At 38.3% G+C, this 24049-nt stretch overlaps 1 protein-coding gene across 1 annotated transcript in view; it reads right to left on the bottom strand.

Annotated features, from left to right (window-relative positions):
- The window catches only part of LOC122816270 (bactericidal permeability-increasing protein-like), a 707989-nt gene that overhangs the window by 213272 nt on the left and 470668 nt on the right, over window positions 1-24049 (bottom strand). Inside the window, exon 8 of the mRNA XM_044089007.1 lies at window positions 21447-21538. Within this exon, the coding sequence (XP_043944942.1) occupies window positions 21447-21538 (92 nt within the window). The remainder of the gene's footprint in view (window positions 1-21446; window positions 21539-24049) is intronic.

Genomic DNA, 24049 nt, shown 5'->3' with positions numbered 1-24049 from the left:
ACCGTATAAATACTGTCAAGAGTCCCCCTGAAAAGACACTACTAGCCTAGTGGGACTAACCTGATCAACAAAGGATAAGTAAATTAAAAGTTTTAAGTTAAATCCATATCTCTGTGTTCATTGAAAAAGTAAATAAGACAATATTATGCATATTGACAGTTTTGAGCAGTGTTTATGGTAACTGGGGGGAGACAGACAAGTAATGAATCACCAGAATGGCGGTGGAGGGGGGACCTGGTCGATTACCCTGCCTAGGGCCCATTTGAACATGATCTGCTTTGTGCAAGGGTGTTCCTCTTTCCCAAAGATCTCAATACTGCATTTTTTTTTGCATTGAGCTTAAGTTCATGGTCTTGATGCCAGTTGCTAGTATGGTTTAGACACTCCTATAAAATAGGAGTGCCTGCTGTTGTGGAGTTGATGACAGTTACAGTTTGCAGTCATCAGCAAACTTTGTCAGCCATAGATTCTTGACATCAAATAGAAAATCAAAGAGGTATACACCAAAGAAGAGAGGGCCCAGTAGTGAACCCTGTGAGATACCACTAGTGACAATCCTTTCTACTTAACATGTGCCAAAAACCCTCATTGTGAGGTAACACTGTGAAAAAAAGAATCCACAGACACAAATTCCCTTCAGATGAAAGCTTTATTCAAACAAGTTAAGCGCTTTCGTCAGTCCAATCAGCTGATTTCCTCAGAACATTCTGAGGAAGTCAGCTGATTGGACTGACGAAAGCGCTTAACTTGTTTGAATAAATCTTTCATCCGAAGGGAGTTTGTGTCTGTGGATTCTTTTTTTCACAGTGTTTTCTGCCAGGTTCTTGGTCTCATTGTGAGGTAGTTAACTTGCCAATGACTTACACAGCAGAGTTAATATTTAATGGTTGAACTTATTAGTTTCATATAACAGGGTGGGATACTATGAAAGGTCTTCATTTCATGCAGGGTAAGCACTGTGCACGGACTCACTATCATTAAGCACTTCATTCACCTTTTCAAAGTAGTCCCTCAGATTTAGTAAACAGGGCCTACACTAAACAAAATTCGAGTTGAGGGCTTGTAGGCTGGTAATATCTTGATTTCTGAGCTCTACTATACTACTGGTGAGGCAAATTGGTTTATATATTCCTCGTCAATGTGAGGGCCAGCTTTGTTAAGGGTATCACTATAGCTATTCTCCAAGCATCTGGCATGTGTTCAGTTGTGAGTCTGAGACTGAATAGATTTCCAAACGAGTCAGTGAGACTGTGTTTACTGCTGACTAGGAGACAGTATGGTGCATTATTAGGACTGAGAGAGCTAGTGTTTATCATTTTGGAGCAACTGGTTAGGACCTGATCAGAAGTAATTATGGGGACAGAGACTACACTGCAAATGGGAATAGTGTTTGTGTGTGCTTGGGTGGGGGTGAGGGGCAGTTGGAAGAAGCTGGAATTAAATTACTCTGCAAGTATATTTGTGATATTGTCTGGGTTGGATCAGATTTTGCCATTTGAGATCAATTCTTTGGAAAACTGAGTATTAATTCTGAGTTTCTTGACATAGTTAAACAATGGATTGTGAATATTCTTAGAAAAGGTAGTGATATTCAACTTGGGCTTGGCTTTTTAACTTTTGATCTTATGCCGAAGTTCTTTTCAGACCTGTTTGAAATCACAGAATATATGGACTCTGAATTTATTCCTTAGTGCTAGAAGTTTTTTTATTTCGAGGGTTGTTGAGAATGTGATTCACTCATTTGGACTTAATCTTAAATTACCATCATATTTACAATGATGAAAAACTTTTTAATGTAGAATTTTAAGTGATAGTAACAATCAGTGATAGACATTTTTGCATTTGTTATACAGTCATTGGGGGGGGGGTGCTTTTACATTATTGTAGGGCATCTAAGAGTATAAGGCAATTAGTTTTGGAGAAATCTCTAAATATTGGGGTCTATATTACAAGATTGAAACTTTAGTTAATCGAATAACTACACATCGATCTTGTAATATCGAAACCTAAAAATCTCGAACGGCCGATTTAACCCAGGGAAACACTTTCTTTGGCTGTTATGTGTATTATGTCCTTTTCTCCAATTTGGAGTGATCTCGGAGTTGATATATTTAGTTAAGAGGGGTGTGGGGAGCACAGCCCCCCACATCAGGGTGTGTGTGGGGGGGTGAAGCTTCCCACTTAATTTGGGATTTAAAGTTTTTTTTTGATGCAGCCAAGGGAAGTGTTTCCCTGGGTTAAATCAGCCATTCGAGATTTTCATGTTTCAATATTACAAGATTGATCTTTAGTTATTCGATTAACTAAAGTTTCGGTCTTGTAATATAGACCCAAATATTGTAGTAGGGGGAGATGGAATCTTGAGTTGGGTTCTTAGAGAAAACGTGATAAAGTGGTTTGACTTAATCGTGGATGAGTAGATACTGGGAATGGGACAGGTAGGTGCTATGTTAGTAAGAGCAACTAAAGGGCATTTGAACCTGTAGAGGGGAAGGCACTATTCACTCAAGGGAATTGGCAGTGATAAAGGTAAGGAATCAGTGTGTATTCTTCTTGCATATTGGAATTACTTCTGTATGTCATTCAGTGATAGCAAATATATTAAAAAAAGACTTTTTATGCAAAACTATAAATGTATTCCTTTCTAATGTAGTTAACAACCTCAGGCAGAGACACAGGTTTTATACAATTTACAGCAATGGATAATTTTCAATGGTTGTCAAGGCATAGAATTTTTAAAACTGAATAGCTTATAAATAAGATCAGAACCAGAGTACTGTGGGATATACAGTACTACATAAGTTAGAAAGAAAGCATCAAAACTGGTCAGAATCTCAGGAAGGTTAAGTTTCTTTTCCTCTGATACCTTCCCATTGAATACTTATGAATGGTTCCATCTCTTGAGAAAATATTTCTTCTGTTTTAAAGTCTGATTTATTTATTTATTTTATTTATTTTACATTTGCTTACCGGGATTATCCACTGGGCTGAAAAAGCCCAATTTCAGTGGGAGCTTGGGGAGAAAAGCTCCACATTTATAAGACAGACAATGAAGTGTCACAAAACAAATGCAGCATAGGTACACATTTCTATAAGGACAAATATCTAGTTAGAGAGTCAGATATATTTACAATTCATGGAGACATGCTCCATGCACTTAAAGAAATTGATATAAAATTGTCACAGGTGGTTACTGCAAAGGTGGCATGTCGAATGACCAAAATTCTACACATAAGAGTTAACATCTTAATTAAGCATAGTTGAAATTTTTAAAGAGTAGGTAAGGAGTTAAAGTCTGAGAGAGAATATTCTTAACAAATGGGTCCAGCAAGCAGGTGGCATGGTATATTTTAGCAAACAGTAGCATTAGTACAGAAATAGTGGAGATGTACAATTTAGGGGTGGGAAGGATTGTTAGGGTGAGTATAAATGGATGGCATATGAGTTTAGTGTAGTACAGGAGAGGCATTTTATTAGAAGGCTGAACTGTAGTGTGCATGAAAGTTGTATTTGTGAAAACATAGTTGGGAAGGTAGCTTAGAGTAATTCATCAGTGCAGTGCACAGATAATACAGTTCCAATTCTTAAACAACTCCAGTATGGAAATATATTATGAAATAGTGTATAGAGTGTAACTGATATTATTCTTTTTCAGAAGGCTTAACTTGCAAGAGCAAGCTATGGAATTTCTTTATTCTTATACAATTAAGGAACTTACAATGTGGTTAGACGTGATGGAATTAAAAAAAATGTTGTGGTTCAAGCTTATGAAATAGACGCATATATGTATATATATATTAAATGCGCACACGTGTTACTTTTATATATTAAGAAGGAAAATATTATACCTTTGAGTAAAGGAAATTCTCAAAAAACCACAAACACATACACATGCTCTCTTTGCGTACACACACACACACACACACACACACACACACACACACACACACACACACACACACACACACACACACATTCATACATAGTTAACAGTTAGTTGTTGTTAGTAGTTAGTAATTAGCAGTTGTGCAAAAAAATCAAAGTGCAAAAATATTTAATAGGACATTAGTGATAATACATTTTCACTACACCATTTCACAATATTGCTTTTTTAGGGGGGGCTTTTTATTAATTTGAAACTTAAACTACTCTTTAAAAATAATAAAACAATAATACATGAACACGATCTTTACATCTATTAATGAACAGTTATTGTGGTGGTGCTGTGGTAGCATTGTCGCCTTACAGTAAGACGTTGTCCTGTTCGATTCTCAGGCTAGAGCGTCTTCTGTGTGGAGAAATGCGTGAATGGGCGTACCTTTGTTGAAGATTGTGTGTCAGGGCCGGCAACTCGGCATGTAAAAATCTACTGCCAATCATTAGCGGACCAGAGTTCCACGGTGGCGACCCCTAACCGGGAAAAGCTGAAAGACACAAACAAAATGAACAGTTATTGTATAAATGCACAATAATTCACTAGATGATATTACTCATAAGCCCACTTACTTGAATGGGCTTTGAGTCCTAAAAAGCATCCTGTACTGCAGTATCCTATTACCACAGCAAGATATAAAAGAGTGTCTTTTGATTTTTACAAGATACTACCGTGTTAACATGAGTTATACCTTACTTGGCCATCCCTGCTAATACCCAATAATTTCATTGATCTGACCATTTTAGAGCATCATTTAAGGGTGAAATGCTGGATTATTATATAACAATGCATCTTCAGTTGTAGAAAAGTCCCAAATTATCTTTATAGACATAAAACAACAATGGAGTATGCTATTATCCTTGGGCAAGAATTGAATAGAATATAGAAACGTAGACTCATCAGTGTACTTTATTTCTGACAAATATTTATTTATTTATTTGTATCTGTTTACCAGGAAGGTCCACTGGGCCAGGAGAGCTCATTTTCAGTGGAGGCCCGGGGAGAAAAGTTCCATAAGGATTAAACAGCAAGCATAAAATGGATAACATGAAAATTAACAGAGCACTACAATAATTTACATGTAATGAGATCACTAGTTTTAGTTAACACACAACTGAATATTTACAATATGGTATTTACAAACAAAACATAACTGATTATTTACATCATAGTATTTACAGACAAAGAAGAGTATGCAGTGCAATCAGGACACCAGATACTCTAGGCACACCAGATTTTTACATTTATGGTGTTATGCAATTTATAGGAAAAGGGGTAGGACAGATATAGCAATTTGATCATTATACTATGTTCAGGTATTCCAAGCAGGGATTATACTGTGTTTTTGCAGAAGAGGGTAAGGGAATTCTTATATGTAGGAAATTAAAGTCTTGATCTATGAAGTTTTAAATAAGAGTAAGTTAGCAGATTTAGGAGGAAGTACAAGAAGGTGGTGGGCTATGAAGTTAGAATGAAGGGAGCCAGGTTTTAGGGAAAGCATATTTAGCACATGAGCAGTGCCAGAGATAAGTAAGATGTTGACTTCTTAAAGAGATCAGGATTACTGATGGTTCTGATTGGTGATGGAAGAGAGTTCCATTGCTTAGAAACAGTGAAAGAATAAAGCAATTGTCCAGGTGGAAGGTTTGGCTTAGTGACTTTGAGCTGTAACTTGTTTTCAGATCTGAGAGCTCTGTTAGGATGATACAAAGTCAGTATAGATGAGAGAGAAGGGCAATCTTCTCAAGGTCTGTATATTAGTCTGTGTGCAGTAGTTAATTGTAAGTAATTGAGATGGTGTGGGAGTTTGAGACAGCTAAGTTGTTGCAGTGATGTACAGTGGTTGTCTGAGAATTTGGCATTTGTTATGAATTTGTTAATTTTGTTATAGCATGTCTTGAGCTTGAACTTAAGAGAGGACTGGATATTGATAAGGATAGGGGCACCGTACAACAGAGATGGTAGCAGGAAAGATGTGGCAAGTGAAAGTTTTGCTTTATGGGTAAGGAAATATTTGTGTGTAGAGCATGCCTAATTTTTGGTATTTTTTTTTGAGGTTGCTGTGAATGTAGAGGTCAAATATAAGATTTTCATCTATTATAACACCCAGCAGTTTAGTAGTTGGTACAATTTCTATGGTGGTGTTGTTTTTGGCCCGGATAGTGAAGTCATTTTTGTTGATGAGGGTAGTTTTTTTAGGGGTAAATATTAGGAGTTTTGTTTTATTGGGGTTTAGAGTGAGATGGTTATTGGATATCCAAAACTCAGTGGATGTAAAGGCATCTTGGGTAAATGTTTGAGGTTTGGATAAGGGCTTGGCAGTGCAGATGATGGTAGAATCATCTGCATTTTGGATGATGGTACTTTTAGTGAGAGTAGTGTGAAAGTCGTTGATGAATATGTTAAATAACAAGGTGCCAAGAATGGATCCCTGAGGAACACCTGGGGCTGTGTTAAGAAATGGTGAGAAGGAATGTTGCCACTTAGTAGATTGTTGCCTGTTTGAGAGATAGCTAGAAAACCAGGTTAATGTGGGGTGAAATGCCTAATTCAGAGAGTTTGGTGAGAAGAAGTGAGGGGGAAATAGTATAAAAGGCTTTAGAGAGATCACGGAAGAGTGCAGGGACAATGTTGCCAGTGTCACAGGCCTGGTTAACTATGTCCATGAAGGAAATGAGAGCTGTAGTAGTTCTGTATCTAGGCCTGAAGCCATGCTGGGTGGGAGAGAGGATTTGGTTTTGAACTAGATACTTTAGAAGCTGAGTATGGATAGATTTTACTAAAATTTTAGAGATGGGAGAGAGAATCGCAATGGGTCAGAAGTTGGAGATGTTGCAGTTTTTACCACCTTTGTGTAAAGGAAGAATATATGTCTTTTTTCAGATTTGTGGTACCCTGGACTCCTGAGTTGATCTATTAAGAAGTATGCTAATGGGGTAGGCAATGGAGCTTGCAGATATCTTTAGGAATTCAGCAGGTAGGTTGTCAGGTGCATTAGTACAAGATTTGAGCTTAAGTAGGAGTTTTTTTATAGCAGAGGTTGGCGAGAGAGAGAAACTAGTATTTGGAGAGTATGACATAGCTGGATCAGTTGTTCTAGGGTCAGTTTGTGGGAAGGTGGAAGTGAGCTTGATAATGGTGTCAGTAAAATATGAGTTAAAGAGTGATGCAGTCTCAGTGAGAGTGTTGTCTCGATTAAGACAGGGATTGTTCCTTAAACCTGCGTAGAATAGGGAATTGATTGCACTCCAAAATTTATTTGGATTTTGTTTATGTTGGTTGGCATTTAGCTTGGTTGTGTAACTTTTACACAGAGTGAGGTCAGTGGGATTTTTTTTTTTTTAGCCAAGATTTCCATGCCTTATCCCTTGAGGTCATAATTTACTTTGTAGATCTGGTAAGCCAGATGGCATGGTTACTTTTAACTCTCTTTTGATGGAGTGGGGCTATGTTGCTTAAGATTCTAAGGAAAGCTACATTGAAGAATTCTACAACTTCATCAAGGGGAAGAGTTTTTAAAGCTTCCTAGTTAATACTTAGTAGGACTGTATTGAAAGTGGTAGGGCAGAAATGGGATAGATCCCTTGATAGTTTATAGTAATGGTTACTTAGTGATGGTGCAATTTTCTGAATTATATAGGCAGTTAAGTGATCTATTATTATTTTGGATGGTGCCTGAGGAGGAAATTTTATGAGGATCAGAAACCAAGATCCAGTCCAGGACTGAACCTTTGTTATTATTGTAGGGTCTGGTTGTATTTGAGATGAGTTGTGAGAAGTTATACAGGTTAATGTTAGTAGTGGGGTCCTGGTTGGAGATATCGAGCCAGTTTATATTGACATCCCCTAGGATAATTGTTTCATTGCTGATGTTACTGGATGTCCAGGCTAGAATATCTTCTAAGATAGGAATATTATTGCCTGGGGGGTTGTATAAGACTATTGTGCAGATGCTCTTACAGTTGTTTAATTTGATAAAAGCTACTAATAGTTCAGCTGAGGAGAATTGTGAGACTGGTTTGGTAAATGGTACTGCAGTGAAGTTATATGGGTACAGTAAGGCAATGCCACCACCCTTTTTATGTAATCTAATATATGTAATAATAGGAATATTATTGCCTGGGGGGTTGTATAAGACTATTGTGCAGATGCTCTTACAGTTGTTTAATTTGATAAAAGCTACTAATAGTTCAGCTGAGGAGAATTGTGAGACTGGTTTGGTAAATGGTACTGCAGTGAAGTTATTTGGGTACAGTAAGGCAATGCCACCACCCTTTTTATGTAATCTATCTAATCTAAGGCAGGCATAGCCAGGGGTAAGGAATTCTATGTCTTAGATGTTAGGTTTGAGCCATGTCTCTGTGACAGCAGTGAAGTCAGGCTTGTTTTGAATTAACCAGGCATGTAGCAGTTGGATTTTATTTCTTAAACTTTTAATGTTTAGAGTTAAGTTCAGGGTTTTTATGGAGTTAAAGGTATTGTATGTGCTGGGGGAAGGACCAGGGTTTGGATGTACATCACCATATTGAATTAAGTTGGGGCAAACTGGGAGAGTTAGAGGTTGTTGATTCCTTTTGTTTTTGAAGTAGAAGTGAAATGAAAAGGCCATTGTATTTGTTAGTAATTTTACTATAACTTGTGGCTTCTGTTCTGCATCGTAGTATCATGTACTATGGAAAACTATGATATTGCACTATATGCAGCATATCTTAGCTGCTGAGAATTTCTGACCTGTCTGATATTAAGATTGATATTTTGTACAGCCCTGCTTAGGTTTACTGATTTTCTCACTAAAGTTACAAGTATTGATGTAGTCTAGTACTAACCTGATACAAACATTCCTTATAAATAAATATGTTAGCCTCTATGTTTACGCATACTGTTCCTTAAAATAAGAAGTTATTTTACATGTTACCTAATTACAATGATTTGTCATCCACAATTCTATGGTTTATAATTCTGAGAATTTCAAAGGTGTATGTTCTTCCTGTCTTCCTATGTAACTCTCTCCCTTTCACATACACACACATACGCACGTACACACACGTCATACACTACATTCATTATAGTCTGCTTAAAAGTGTGCAAGCTCAGGCACGCATTTCAAAACAACATATATGCCAAAATCAAAACCAACTTACTGGCAACAGAGTGTCTCTGCCTCTGTGCAGTATTTGAAAAAACATGTTCTTAAAACTCTCAATTCTGGGTGTGGTGCAAGCATTTTTAAAATTATTTTTGAAGAAGGAACTGACTTTGTTTTATGCTTTCCTTGGTTTCATATACAGTTAACCTCTTTTTCTTCTGCTTTTTATTTCATGTGACTTTGGTTATGTTGCCTATTTATGCATCTTTCCTGATATTTGCTTATTGTTAAGACAGGTGTCAGTAAAACCCAATTCCTTTTTCAATGCTTGTGTGCATAGCTGGACAATTTCTGTATCATCTTCTTGATGTGAGCATTCTGTTTTTTCTTTGGCAGTCCAGCTGATTGCTAGATTTTATATTAATGTAAACAATTTATTTTGTGTGTGTGTGTGTGTGTGTGTGTGTGTGTGTGTGTGTGTGTGTGTGTGTGTGTGTGTGTGTGTGTGTGTGTGTGTGTGTGTGTGTGTTAAATCTTTTGCACAGAAAAACATTTTGCTTTTATTAAGCTAAAATAACTACTAAAGGTTTGGAGTTTGACTAACCAGACTTTCATATTCTGTCATAGCTACCTTGCTGTTGGTGTAGATTATAACAAGGTGGTGTACACCTTTAATTAGCCGCTAGCATTTGTGTGGGCAGACTGTGCCATCTTGGCAGCTTGAAAGAATCATTACAGTTCACCTGCATTTTCTGTCACCATGTTTTAAAAACATCTTCCTACTGTTAGCATGACCACAGTACTTCTAAATATAGCCTGATGATCTTACCATCGACACTGGGTTTATTTTAGCCCTCATGAACTGTTGCTACACTTTGCATTGTAATAATAAAAGCAAACAAACAAAACAAAAAAGAAGATATGGCAATGCAGACCTGGATTTTATGTGAAAAATGAACTAGTCAAATGATATATGACATGGGTGGGTACTGTAAAGAGGATTCCACAAATATTTTTGCAGTTTACTGCTTTCAAAGCCCCTTGTGTGTCATTAAGTTCAAGTAGATTCTACAGATGCGTGTGTGAATGGTGCACTGTGCAATCTGTACCCACATAAACATGTACCTGTCATGCTATATTCATTGTGCTTATCCCCTGTACAGCAATGCACACCTGATACTGCTGGGGTTTGAATTACAAGTATGTACTTGTTTGTTTCACATAGTATGTAAGTGTGTGCATTAAAATAAATTCTCAGTAGGAAAAAAGCATGCATTTCTGTTTACGAAAAAATGTTAAGCAATGAATGCAAAACAAACTTGAAGCATTAGCTAGTGAGTAGATCAATAAATGTTACATTAGTCAAAAAGAATGTTACTGAATGGAAATGGACACTGCAAAATTCTGCAGGAACAAACATTTAAATCATATTTTTGCTGTGTTTACTCAACTTATTTCAATGGGGGGACATTTTCTGTGATAAAATACGAAGAATATACAGTTAACTTCAAAAGATGTAGACCATTAAAAAGATCATATGATGCAACAGTATTAAAAATGAAAGACTTACCATAACACTAGATCTGTGTTGTCTTCTTCCGACTGTCTCAACTTATGAATATGTTGGATCTGATTGGATCCAATGCTAGCAAATTTCATAGTTTGGATCTAAGGCTCAGGGTCCTTTTCCTTCCCATATTACCCCTCCTCTCTAACATTTCCTCAGATCAAGTTTGCCCCCCCTCTGCAGATTGATTAATCAATGCCATTTACAGGAAGAAACAACTAGCAAAATGCTGTCAAGGTCAACAAATAAGACAAGGCTCTGAACAAGTCCAATGTGCTTACTTGAGAGCTTAAGACTGAGACAATTTGCATGGGGGATGGAGGGAGGGGAAAGTTAAGATGGATAGAAGACAGCGTGAATCTAGTGTTATGGTACATACATAACTTTTGTATCCAGTGTTGTCTTTCTAACCATGTCAACTTACTGGAAAGAGTCTCCAGCTATCACAACCGCTGGGAAATACTATGGAAGGATATTCTGGAGAATGATGGAACCAAAGAAAGCCCTAGACCTAGATTGCAGGCTCAGCTTATAATGAGGGACAAATGTATGGACTGTGGATGAAGTAGCCATGGCACAAATTTTATTAATAGGGACCCTAGAAAAGAAATCTGTAGAGGTTATTACCACTCTTGTTGAGTGTGCTTCAGGTTTCTTAGGCAGAGAAAGTCTATTGGTTCTATAAACAGAAGTGATGCAGTCAGACAGCCATCTGGACAATGTAACCATTAGTTTTAGAAAAGGACTCAAAAAGTCAGTCAGATTTCCTGAAATCCTTCATGCAGTGTAAGTAGAAGCATAACAGATAATGAACAGCCAACAAATGCAGGAGTTAGTTAACTTTATTTGAGAAATTAAGGAAAAACAGGTAGCTAAATAGTCTGGTTCAAGGAGAACTCTGAAGCTAACTTGAAAAGAAAATCTGGATTTGCTCAGAGGGGCACCCTATCCTTTTGAAAGATCAGACATGGCAGCTTAAAAGACAGGCCTGCAGTTCTGAAATCTTCTTGCTGAGGTAATCACCAACAGAAATGGAGTTTTCTAAAACAAAAATTTTAGGTCAGTCATAGATCAGGCACAAAAGTGGGTCTAGTCAAGGCCTGTAGCAAGATCGCAATATCTCAAGGTGGAACAAGATCCCTCAAGTCCAGGCTATGAAAAAAGAACCTTTCAAAAAGACCTTAGAAAGTTGCAGAGATGCAAGAGGGGTCAGAAAGTTGCAAAGCTGCAAGAGGGGTCTGCTTTTTGCTTATATGAAAACTTGAAATTGCTGCCAGTTGAACTTCAGTCATGGTATAGCTAACTCCTGCATGAAAAAGGTCTGCAAGAAAGTCTTGAACTGATGGTAGGGAGCAGAAGAAGGTCTAGACCTTTGATTGAAGCTCATACAGAAAATCTGTTCCACTTGCTTTCTTGGTGGAAGTCTTCTGAGATAAAGATAAAATGTGAATAACCCTGGACAAAGGCCTGAAATTTCTGGCCATTATTGGAAGTGAAGAAACCAAGCTGTTAGACTCTGGTATTTAATGCTCAGGTGAGGCTTGCTGGATGGGTGAGAGATCAGATCAGGGTGGGGATTCAGTGCCCATGGTAGGTACACCAGATGAGGCCACAGGAAGGGGAACCATATGTGTTGATGTCAAAAGGGGGTGATGAGAATCACCTTCACCTTGCACCACACTACTTTCTGAAGAAATTTGGTTGCCAGTGGAGTTGAAGGGGTAAGCATAGAGGACACTCAGGGAGCCAAGTGTAGGCCAAAGTGTCCCTTGGGGACTGATGCTTTTGGGGAACAAGGGCAAAATAACTGCTGCATTTGGTATTGGAGGGGGTTGCAAACAGGTTGCAGCAAGGCTAGCTTCAACACCTGAAGTTCATGGTAGCCACTGTCTGATTGAGGGACCACTCAAGTGAGAGAAGAATTGAGATGCTCAACTTGTCCCTAAAACATTGGCTTTCCCTGGGATATGTGTTGGAATTAGAAAGTGCTGGAAAGGCATAGCCCAGTGCTAGATTCTTCTGGTCTCCTAGCATAAAGTGTAAGATTGGGCTCTATCTTGGTTGTTGATGTACCAGGCCACCAACATGCTGTCTGTCTAGATAGTTATCACATCTGTGAGGAGGGAGTCCTGGGAAGTCATTGGTGTTAGGGAAACTGGCATCATCTCCTGTACCTTGATGTGAAGATTGGCCTCTATCAAAGACCATGCATCTTGGATTGTTTTCTCTTTGAAATGCCACCCCCCCCCCCCCAGAAAAGATGCATCTGCAGTATCTGTCCTCCTATACAGGGAAAAATGGAAGGACAGCCTAAAGAAACCAGAGAAGAATTTAGTCACCATTGAATACCAACCTAAAGAAACCAGGGAAAAATTTAGTCACCATTGAATATGCTGTTTTCAAATCCCAGTGAGTTTGACAGGATGGTGCATCGGGTGATAAAGAATAGATCACTAGATAGCGAGGGTCCACTGCAATACCCTCATGTGGAAATTGGCATTAGAAACAAGAGTGATAGATACTGCCACATAGCGTAAAAGAGATGGAGGATGGAGCTCACTGGTGGACTCTGATGACACAAGACTTGTGAAGCTTGTTGCAGGGTAACTATTCTTGACATAGGAAGCTTGGTAATCTGAGTGGGGATGTTCGGATAGAACCCTATGAATTCTGTGGTTTGGACTGGCATTTGCTTGGACTCCTTCAGGTTGATCATGATTCCTGGGTCTGAGCACAGCTAGGGCAACGAGTCCTTGGCATGGATTAGTAGCACTCTCATGACACTGGCAATGAGCTAGTCATATGGGTAAGGGAATGCCTTGAACATCTGTAGTCTGAGATGTGTGGCAATCACTGCTATGCACTTGGTGAACACCCAGAGGCTGTGCTGAGTCCAAAGGGCACAGCTCTGAACTGCAAATAACTGGCTCCTAGCCAAATATGTGAGCACCTCTGGATTGCCTTGCTATGTTGATGTAATAGTAGGCATCCTGAAGTTTCGCTAAGCACTTCCAGCTATTCTTCTTCAGAAGATGAAATATGGACTGAACTGTCACAATCTGTAATGAAGTTCAACTGACTAAGGTCCAAAATTAGCCTGAGATTCCTGTTCATCTTTGGAACTAAATCTTGAGTAGACTCCTGATTCTTGCTGGTCTGGTGGGACCTACTGGATAACTCATTTATCTTGCAGCCTTACAATCTCTTGGTCTGTTGCATTTCTCTGTGAGTTTGGGACATTGGGAAGGCTTTTTGTGACAGTTTTGAGGAAAAGAGGAATGGGATGAAGTAACCTCTGGTTATTGCTCTCAACAAAGATGACTCAAGAGTGATGGCCAACCAGGTGTGAGGATACAGAGATAAGCAACCCCCAACTGCCTCCATAGTGTAGTAGCTGGGCAACTTTTAGGAGTGCTGGAAGGGATTTCAGTGAATGGCCCATGAAACCCTTAGTTTTACAGACCATCTTTGCCTCTAGGGTGACATCCATTGAATTCTCTCTTCTGCTCCATAGGTGGTCTATCTGCAGGAGTGTCCTGAGCAAAACTCTGGGAATTTTGTACTTTTTTGGTTTCAAGAGAAGAACCTTTGAGAGCTGGAAAAGTGAATACCAATGACAGACCGAGTTTTGCCATGCTACTCACCCTCTGGTAAGCAAGTTTTTAATATTGGGCCCAAACACGATGGATATTTCAAAAGTGGTAATCATAAAGCACGTTTTGATGTTCTCCAAAAAAATCACACAAAGTTCTTTCTTAGTGGCCACCGCCACCATGATGGACTGTAGGGTCCTTGCTTCACTGTTGTCTGTCTCTGGGTGAGACCAAAATCTTATGAGGTTTGCAGGAAATGGGCACCACTATTTCATGTTCCTTCCACACCCTCTGTGACACTAAGTCTATCAATTTCACCTCTGGTAAACTACTCAGGATGTAGATGGTTCAGCTCCAAGAGCCTTGAGGGACACCAACTTCACTTAGGAAGAGATATCAGTGGACCAGCCCCCCCTTGTCTTTGTAATTCAAGAATGTCCCCATAGGAGAATTTTTTTAGTGGGGACCTTGGGGACTCTTACTCCTCACTGAGGTCAGTGTCTTCTGTGAGAGGCTCCTGTGGAGAGTCAAAGTGCCTCCTTTTGCATGAATGTTTCCTGTGTTCTTCTGCAGAGGGCTGATCAACAGATGAGTCAGATACCAAGGAAGTTCAAAAGGTGGGCTCAGTGAAGGCTAGTTGGACCTGGTTGTTCTTTAGGAATAGGATGATGATGATGATGATGATGATGATAATGAATAAAAGAGTCTCCAGAAGGCAGAGGAGGTCCAGGTGGATCTGAACAAGGGTGGGTCACTGCTTCTCTTGAAAGGGAAAGAAACACTGCAAATGCTTTTTAAGGCTAAAGATGAAGCCAGTCCTAAAGGAGTTGTCATGGGGTCCAAGGACCCAGATAGGGAACTCTCACAATAAGCAGTCTGACTAGAATCTGAAGCAGACACCAAAGCCAAGCTATCAAGGGCTGATGTACTAAGGGAAAGGGATAGCTCTGATAATCTCAGAGTTGACCTTGACCTCTGCACCTCAACACCAAGGTTTCAGCTCCAGGACCCCCTATGATCTGACGCTATTGGAGTTGAGTGAGTGAGGAACACTGTCAGAGTTTAAGATGTCCAGACAGTTTGATATGAGAAGAGAGACCTTACAGGAAGCACTTAGATATAAAATTTCCTGATCCAACAGCTGAATCAGAGAAAGAGCAACAACCAGATGAGGGACCTGGTCCTGCTACACTCGAAGTAGGGGGAGAGGGAAGGACCCCCCCAGCTATATCTCAGTCCTCAATAATTTCCTCATTATCATATTCACATTAACCTCAGAAAGGCTCCTTAACTACTTCATGGACCTGACTGAAGTAGCCATCATAAGTAGCCTGGATAGACCTATGGGGAAGTCTCTCCAACAGTAAGGTGGGAAATTGTTGACATGGATGTGTCAGGTCTGGGGAGAAGCTAGGATCCAGGACTACTGGTGGCATCAGATAATGGATCTGAATCTGTTCCAGCCTTGACAGCAAGGTATGTGCTGGGTTAAAAAGCTTCAAAACTTTCACAGCAGGGCCAAAAGTGACTGAGGAATTTAGGGAATTTTTTCTTGAGCTCTTGAAGACATGCTTTTCTCTTGATTTATCCCTCCCTTTCTCCCTGTCTCGCTCCTTTTCCTTGTCCTTTTCCCTAGACTTTACTTCTTGATTTTTTACAAGGGGTCTGTCTAAAAACTTCTTTTAAAATGGAGAACCCACCTGGGAGGTAGCTGATTCAGCACTGTAGCAGGGAGAAGGCCCTTGAGAATCAATTTACAGCAGTCATCAGAAAAGGTTTGTGCCCCAATGAGGAACAGATATGACACTGTTCCTCCTTCTCCAAGTGCAATACTCCCAAGCAGTATACACCTTCTGAGTGAGGATCAATGGGGGGGGGGTGTCGATTTTGTGCACACAGGCAGAACATTTGTTGAAACTCAGTGCCTTGTTGGACATAATCAGGTACACAATAAACACTAAAACAGGACAGAACACTACAGGCACACACTCTACTATTAACACCCGCTATCACCAAAGAAGCCATAAAGATCTATGTTCCAGTAACTATCCACACTGTTAAGAATAGTGACTCAAGCTGTCTAAATATGAAAGCTTTTTTTTTTTTTGAAAGGGGAGAAAAAGACAAAAAGGACAGGAAATGACATCTGTAAGAAAAAAAAAATTAGACATCTGTTTTTAACTGCAAAAGACATAAGTGAGAGCACTGAACCTTAAGGATTATTTCTGAGTTATTCAAGCAACAAACAAGATCTGGGAAACTGTCAGAGCACAGGGGTATTTTGAGAAGGAGGAGGCGCCTAAGCTTTGGATTGAAAGACTGAAAGTTGCAGGCACCAGATCTGGTTGGATCCAACATGCCTATAAGTTGATATAGATGGAAAAGACAACATCAATTGATTAGACAGTTTATGATACTTGATTGAGGAATGTCACTTAATATTTAACAACCGTAAATACAAATGTAAGATATTTGGGAAGAAATGGAATGTGGACTCCAGAGTGACATGAAAGGTTAGAAAGAAGTAAGAGTAGCCAAAGTCAACAATTTTGATTAATGAAAGGTTAAGTATTTAGGGGAAATATAAAAAGTTATTAGAGGAGAAAATCAGCAGCTGGGATGCTGTGGAACGGATACTACTGTTTTACCATGGTTTCTGGACATTGTACAAGGCAGTGATGAGAAGTATACTGGGATATAGAGTAGTGACTGGGGAACATGTCAGACAGTACTTATCAAATAAGTACAGAAAATCCAGAGGACAATTACTAAGCAAAAATAATGTATGAGCAGTTTATCTAATGAGGCCGGAATAATGAGACTGACCATATATTTCTTGAAAAAAGGATTAAATGACAACTAATTATGAGCCTACAAAGCAGTAACTTATGATGATTGACAGCCCCAGCTGCTGAAATTCCACTGCCTTATAGCTAGGGACTCAGGCAACAGGTAGCTCACATGGGTGTCTGCTCATGCTTAGATTTGAATACTGTATTTGAGTGAGGTGGGGCAACCATGAGGAGAGAGTAGAGCTGCTGCACTTTGCCCATACACTGTGTGTTCAGACAAGGTTAATGCTAAAACTGAGAAAATATGAAAATGTTAAACTGAAGAGATAAAAGTATAGGCTGGGATTTTATGGATTGAGAGGAACTTTTAACCTAAGGGAGTAGGAAAGGGGGTTTAGGAATAGGAAGTGGGAAGGGAGTTTAGGGTTAGGGAGTGATCGGGCAGTTTTAATTTCAGGAAGCAGTCAGAGGTATTTTGGTTTAGGGAGTAGGAAGGGGGTTTAGGTTTAAGGAGTGGGAAGGGGGCTTGAGGAGTAGAAAGTGGGGAAGGGGCATATTCTTAAGGAGAGGGAGTGCTCTTTTAATGTGAGGAAGCAAATTAGTTTAGGTTTAAGGAGTGGAGATTGGAGATTTAGGCTTAGGGAATGAATTAAAGACTTACTATGGCTAGGGTTGGGGTTGGGGAATGGGTGGGAATTTTTTGGGCTAACGTTAGGCTCTGGTAAGTCTATGAAGTTAACTAGATTACTTCTCTCTTGAGGTGAACTTCCTGGCATCCATGTCTCAAACAAATAATAAGCAGGTTATGATCATCAATCTGATCATAATCCTTTATGTGGTATTTTATTTATTAAATCAGAGAAAACTAGACAAGTTGCCTTGTTTCAATGGTACATTGATAACTTGTCTGATCTAGTGGCTTTGTCAGAGTCATATAATAAGCAAGCCAGGCATAACTTGTAGAGAGCTATTTACTTTAAATATTATACTATAGTGTCAGTGTTACTTATGGTAATATGGGCAGTACCACCCATGGTTTCCTACTTCTCGTTGTCATGGATGTTCGTAGCTACCCTCCACTACCTTCCAAAGATACAAAGTCTCTCAGAGTTACAGATCCTATGTACTGAGTGGTGTCTAAAATGACCTCAGGTTTTATGGATTACCCTGTAACTGACATGATTTTGGAAAATCCTGATTATCAGTTCTTAAAAATTAAATCTGTAACATGCTGGTACTGTTACAGACCTTTTTAAATGGCCATTAAAATGACTTTTGCTTATATTTTTCATCGTATATCCCTGTCACTGTATTCAATACCCTGTGGTTACTGCCCTATTAAGTAAGCCTACAAACACCAAAGATGTGCCTGTTGTTCAGCATTCTAATACCAGAATACTTATATGTGTTTCATTTTATTTTAACAATCTAAAAACAAAAAGTAATCTCTGTGATATCTGTTTAGTTAGTAGGAATTTATATGACTGAGTTACCAGAACAAGTATTTAAATGTTGTTAATGTTTCATTCTTAAAAATACCAGGTAGTATAGCTCATGATTCATAAAGAATGGTCTCTGTCAGAAAGATTGTTTTGACTAGACTATGTTTGAATATTACATTTTAAAACTGCAGTGGCTACAGTGTAACATGGTCTGTCATTTGGAACACATAGTTTTACAGCTTGCCTGCTCTATGTAACTTGTAATGATCTTTCTTTCTTTTGTCTAAAAAATTTAACTGTGGAAGAGATATCCCTTCATCAGAATTACACTATATATATGTGTCTGGAAAAGGATGATATGACTCTATACTCCTTATTGCAAGGACAGTATGCAGATTGTGCATGTGATGATCATGCCCTGGCCCAGCAATCAAGGAGCCTCAATCCTCACCACTAACACCAGGGAGGTCGTTTCATAGAAGAGGAAAGGATAACTAATACACACAGTAAAGTACAATTTCCCTTAAGTGCACACAGAGATCACAGTCAGTCTGGGGCTGGTTGTTCCCTTGCTCACCAGGTCCCCAATAAGACTCCCCACTGGCACAGCTATAGGGTCCAGGTCTCAGCCTAGCTGGGCAAGCTAAAACCTCCAGTACCCTCTCTTTCCAACCAGTACTTTGTGTCCCTGCCACGTAGCTGACACAACACACACACTTTGAGATAAGTATTTATACAACGTCACAGACACTCCTGGGAAAGGCTGACGCAGATCCTCCAGTTGTGCCCCTTTACCCAGACTATACCATAGTAATTACTGCCACCACCCAACTAATAATATCAGCTACTAAAAGGTTTTTAAAAGGGTGTCCAATTATTACTGTGCAATATTATTATCCAATGGTAGTATGACTAACAGTCAAGGCTTACTTTAGAGTGGCCTATTACAATAACCTCTATACATATGCAATGTACTCTAGAACTTATCTCTACACAAACCAGCCACAGGTAGAAGGTTTTAAAAATATTTAATAATAAATAATTAAAACACAACACAAAACTACTACACCACAGAGATATCTAAGAGTTCAGAGATCACACAGAAACTTAAAATAATACAGTAGGACAGGTCTGATTTCAAAGAAAAATACCTAATTAATCTTTACTAGCTTTAACTATTCCTACAAGAAATCACAGTGCCAGAAACATACATGTGAGCTTAGGCATAGTGCTGAGTTAGATATCCAAGTGAAAAATGCTCCCCAGTCTCTTGTCAGAAATAGTATTTAAACATTACTAACAAACATGTCTCTAAGGCCCTCCCAAATTACATCATTTTTGATACTTAGGTTTTCCCAGTATTCATATTGCATCATCTTAACACCTGGTCTGAGTTCTCAGGCCACAAATTGCATTATTTAGCAATCTTAACACCTGTTCAGAAACTTACAACACTACAAGGCATTTCACATATACATTCTAGCAGAAATCAGAGCAATAAAGCACATTCCACATCTAAAGTCTGGTCATAAACTTTAGCCTTAAAACAATGGGCATGAAACCTTCATCCAGCCACATTGGAGCCAAATTCTAACATGAAAGGGTCACAACATGCTTCACTGGGCCAGTAGAGTGCAATGTTGCCACATATTCTGCAGTTCCACATTTCACAGTATTCTTTACACTCAAGAAACATGCCTGTATTTTACATTTATTATCAAGAAAACATGCCTGTATTTTACATTTATTTACAAATGCCAGAATTATTTATCAAATTCTATATGACTAGGCTGGCAGCCTTCGCCCATCTCTCCCCAATTGTCATTTAAAAATCTCTGTGATTCATTTGACTGTTTTTAGCACTGATTTATCTAGCCAAAATGCACTTGTTATGTCAAAGGTTAACTATGTTCTTAATACTTACCTTTGCTTTGCACTTAAACTGCATCTATATTAAGTGCATACCTTTTCCCTTTACAGAAGAGTTTTTTTTCTCAAGCCCTTCTATAACTGTTTTAATTTTTTTTATTAATTAGATAAGTGCACTGGTCCTTCTTTGACATAACACAGGTCAAAAGGGCAATGGTAAATGCAATATATGTATGATTATAATACAAGGGGGAAGAACATGAAAACTTTCCATGGACAGCTAGTAGAGGGTCATCTTAAACTCCAGATCATGAAATTATGGAGCAGAAACTTTAACCACTGAACCACCATGTTGCCCAGATTAAAATTATGGCTGCAATTATTATAGTCATATGAAGTTCTACAACTGTAGCCATATAAACATGTATTTGTCAGTTCCTTCCAGATGCAATGGTGTCACTTTAATGAGAGGGGGAAGATAAAAACTTGAGTGTTACATATTTTTGACTGACTATAAAGTTGCCTTAATCCATCAAATGGCTTTCAGATTTCTATTTATCCCATGCTAACCTTTAAACACACCTGGATAGGGTCACTAATCCCATGATAGCTATAAATCAGCCTATGGTCATGCTTTCTTTGCTGCCTTGGTTGGCATGATGCACATTACTGGCTATTTTATGACCACCACTGGTAATCCATGGCAGCTGATATGCCCTGGGTCAGCAATGACCACTATTTGAGGACCACAGTTCATTACGTGTGCTCCACTGGCTATTTCATATTCTTAAGAACTATTCACTTGGTCCCTCATTAGCACTTGTAGACTTAGTCTTAGCCACACATCTGTTCAAGAGCAGGTAATGACCCCTGTGTGGTAAACAAGTGTCCCATCTACTTTACAGTATTTAATGTCCGTCTTATGATCACAGCTGCTCATTTTTAAACAAATGCACTGAGTAGTCCCTGGCAGATACCAGATTATCCATAATCATTGCTGAAGACTTCCTGGTTTCTACTGCTTATTTTGTGACCAGCACAATATTAAATGAACATGTTAAATAAATATGCTAGGATTATGGAAATCTATGGTATTTCCTTTCCATTATGCTGTATATTTTATTAAATTTCATCTACATTAAAATGTCAACAAAGTGCTTTACCTTAGAGTCCACTTCAATGGAATTGTCATCTATATTCGGGGGGCTAATGATGGAGTACTCAAATTCCGAATACTTATCAACTTTGTAGGACACTGAAAATAAATAACAGATGATCAGCTCTATACAGACAGGCAAGAAACATAAATGTAACACCCTTAGAATCTCTCCTTTTTATTTAGTAATCTCTAATCTGTACTCTCTGGCACCACACAAATCTTTATACTTCACTCCTGATGATGTTTAAATTGCTTGCACATATTACTTTCTCACTGTTAGGCAGTGGTTTGATCCTGCAAAGAGGTTTTAAAAAAGTATATTGCATGTTATTTTTTAAAATAATGTTACCAGAAAATGAAAAAAAGAACTTGAAAAATACTTCTCTGGCTTGAACAGAAAAGCATATCTGTAAGGCTGTAAATTATACTACATTTTGTTAAATTATGTTATTGTATCTCTGCACATGGTTATTTATTTGTTTTTTTAACTGGGTGAATGTTCAGATAGGCACAGTGTATGTACAGTAAAGGACCATGGAGAAAAGCTCAAATAATATCATTCAAATACAGAAATTGTAATATGTGCATGATGAAGCAAATAATCTTATGCGTACCAAGTGTCTGTGGGCATGGCGTTATAATACATGAAGCAGTCAGCAATGGATACATGTACGGCAGTTATAACTTGAGTGTTGGCATTGATTTTTACCAGTACATGGTTAGGTTGAAGAAATAACACAATAAGCTCGAAATGAATCTATCTCATGTGTGGAAGATGCCTGAAAGCAACAAAACTTATCCAAAAAGATGAAAAATGAAATTGCAGTGCAACAGTTGAGGAGAAAACAATTACATTGTGCTGTCTAGTGGTGTCATAAATAGAGCACAAACAAGAAGGAGAGTATATGTGATTGTGTTTAATAAAACAACAACAACAAAAAAAAAGAAACGTACACTAACAAAAATGAAATTAAAAGCATTTATAACATAAAAGGACTTACACAACTTGATGTTGTAGCACACTGATTTTAAAGATGATTAGTAAAATGTTCAGATCAAACCAACATATCAGTGGTAGAATTTTCTGATTAATACACAATAAATTGTATGTATATTGTTTATTTAAAAACGGCAGTGTTAATCAATTTTTATATAAAAAAACTAGTTAATGGTAGCATTCTATTAAAAAGGTCAAGCTAATAATCAACTACTGAAACCAGTAGGCAGAGTGATTATTTTTTTCTTTTTGAATTGTATACACTCAAACATTTTTTGGGGGGTGGAACTATAGAGTTTGTGTAGCAGTATTTTAAATGATTTGTGGGTTTTTATGCAAAGTATACAACAATTATTTATTTAACATTTGTTGACTGGGAAAGTTCAACTAGGACACAGCCTATTTTCAGCAGAGGCCCAGGGAGAAACCCTCCTGTCTTTGAAATGTAGGAGGAGAGTGGAGCAAACCTATGCAAGCACAGGGAAGGCATACAGATTCTGCACAGAAGGTACCCCAGCCGAGAAATGAACCAGGGAACATCTTGCTGTGAGGCGACAATGTTAACTGCTGCACCACTGCACCATTTGTGTACCAAAAATAGACTTCATAAGTATGTTTGTTTGGTGCAAATAAATGAATAAATAAAAAAGTGTTGTATGCCAGCATACAGAAGTGCATATATATTACACCAAAATGCTTACTTATATGGTCATTTGAGATTTGAGAAAAAAAAGCATATGGTTACAGTTTTAAAAGCATGTTGGACAGTTATTTTATACAAGAGCAATTTATTTGCAATGCTAGACAGATACTACCACATAAAAGAATGTTTTCTACTATCCTTATAAGAGTTTAAAACTGCTTAACCCCTATGAGTAACAAAATGTTCCCCATGGCTAACATGTTTTGTGAACTTACATATGCACACATTCTAAACTTTATACAATATATTGTATCTTTTCTGAAGTATTTACCGACTTTAAAACATTGTACTTTTTGGTATATGCCTGACTTGCAGAGGTCTACAAGAGCTACCTAGACAATAAAAAACACTCTAATTATACCAAGTGTTGCAGCAAAACAGGTTACAATACTTTTGGAACTTTCAGTAGTAATTGGCAGGTTTTAATTTATCAGGGGATTTCTATTCTGAACTAATAAAATTACTTGCAGGACGCACATGCATTTAGTATGAAGAGTTGGGGGGATTTCCATTCTGAACTAATAACATTACTTGCAGGACGCACATGCATTTAGTATGCAGAATTGGGGGGTGGGGGGTGGGGGTGGGATGAGGCTACGTTTTCTCAAGCAGCTGATCATTGACTTCTTTTAATCATGTGTAGCATTTGGAGTATTGAACATTGCATTGTAAATATTGTTAAAAAGTTATTCATGGGCATATTTTACTACTAATGATTGTCACATCTGACCAAGGAGACTAAAACCAAAGGAATTTCATATGCCGGTATGTTGAAGGATGCAGTTGCAGCAATATATGTAGCTAGAATGCAACCTACAAGATCAGGAGACAGTATGTCAGCTTTTGTACCTGTGTGCAGTATGCACAAAAAAAGACAAACTAGCCAATCCATCATCAGATGATGTCA

Source organism: Protopterus annectens, chromosome 12.part0 (genome assembly GCF_019279795.1).
Source record: "Protopterus annectens isolate FY-2018-M chromosome 12.part0, PAN1.0, whole genome shotgun sequence".
Classification (NCBI taxonomy): domain Eukaryota; kingdom Metazoa; phylum Chordata; order Ceratodontiformes; family Protopteridae; genus Protopterus; species Protopterus annectens.
The sequence above is the reverse complement of the archived record's forward strand: the minus strand, read 5'-3'. Positions and strand labels throughout refer to the sequence as shown.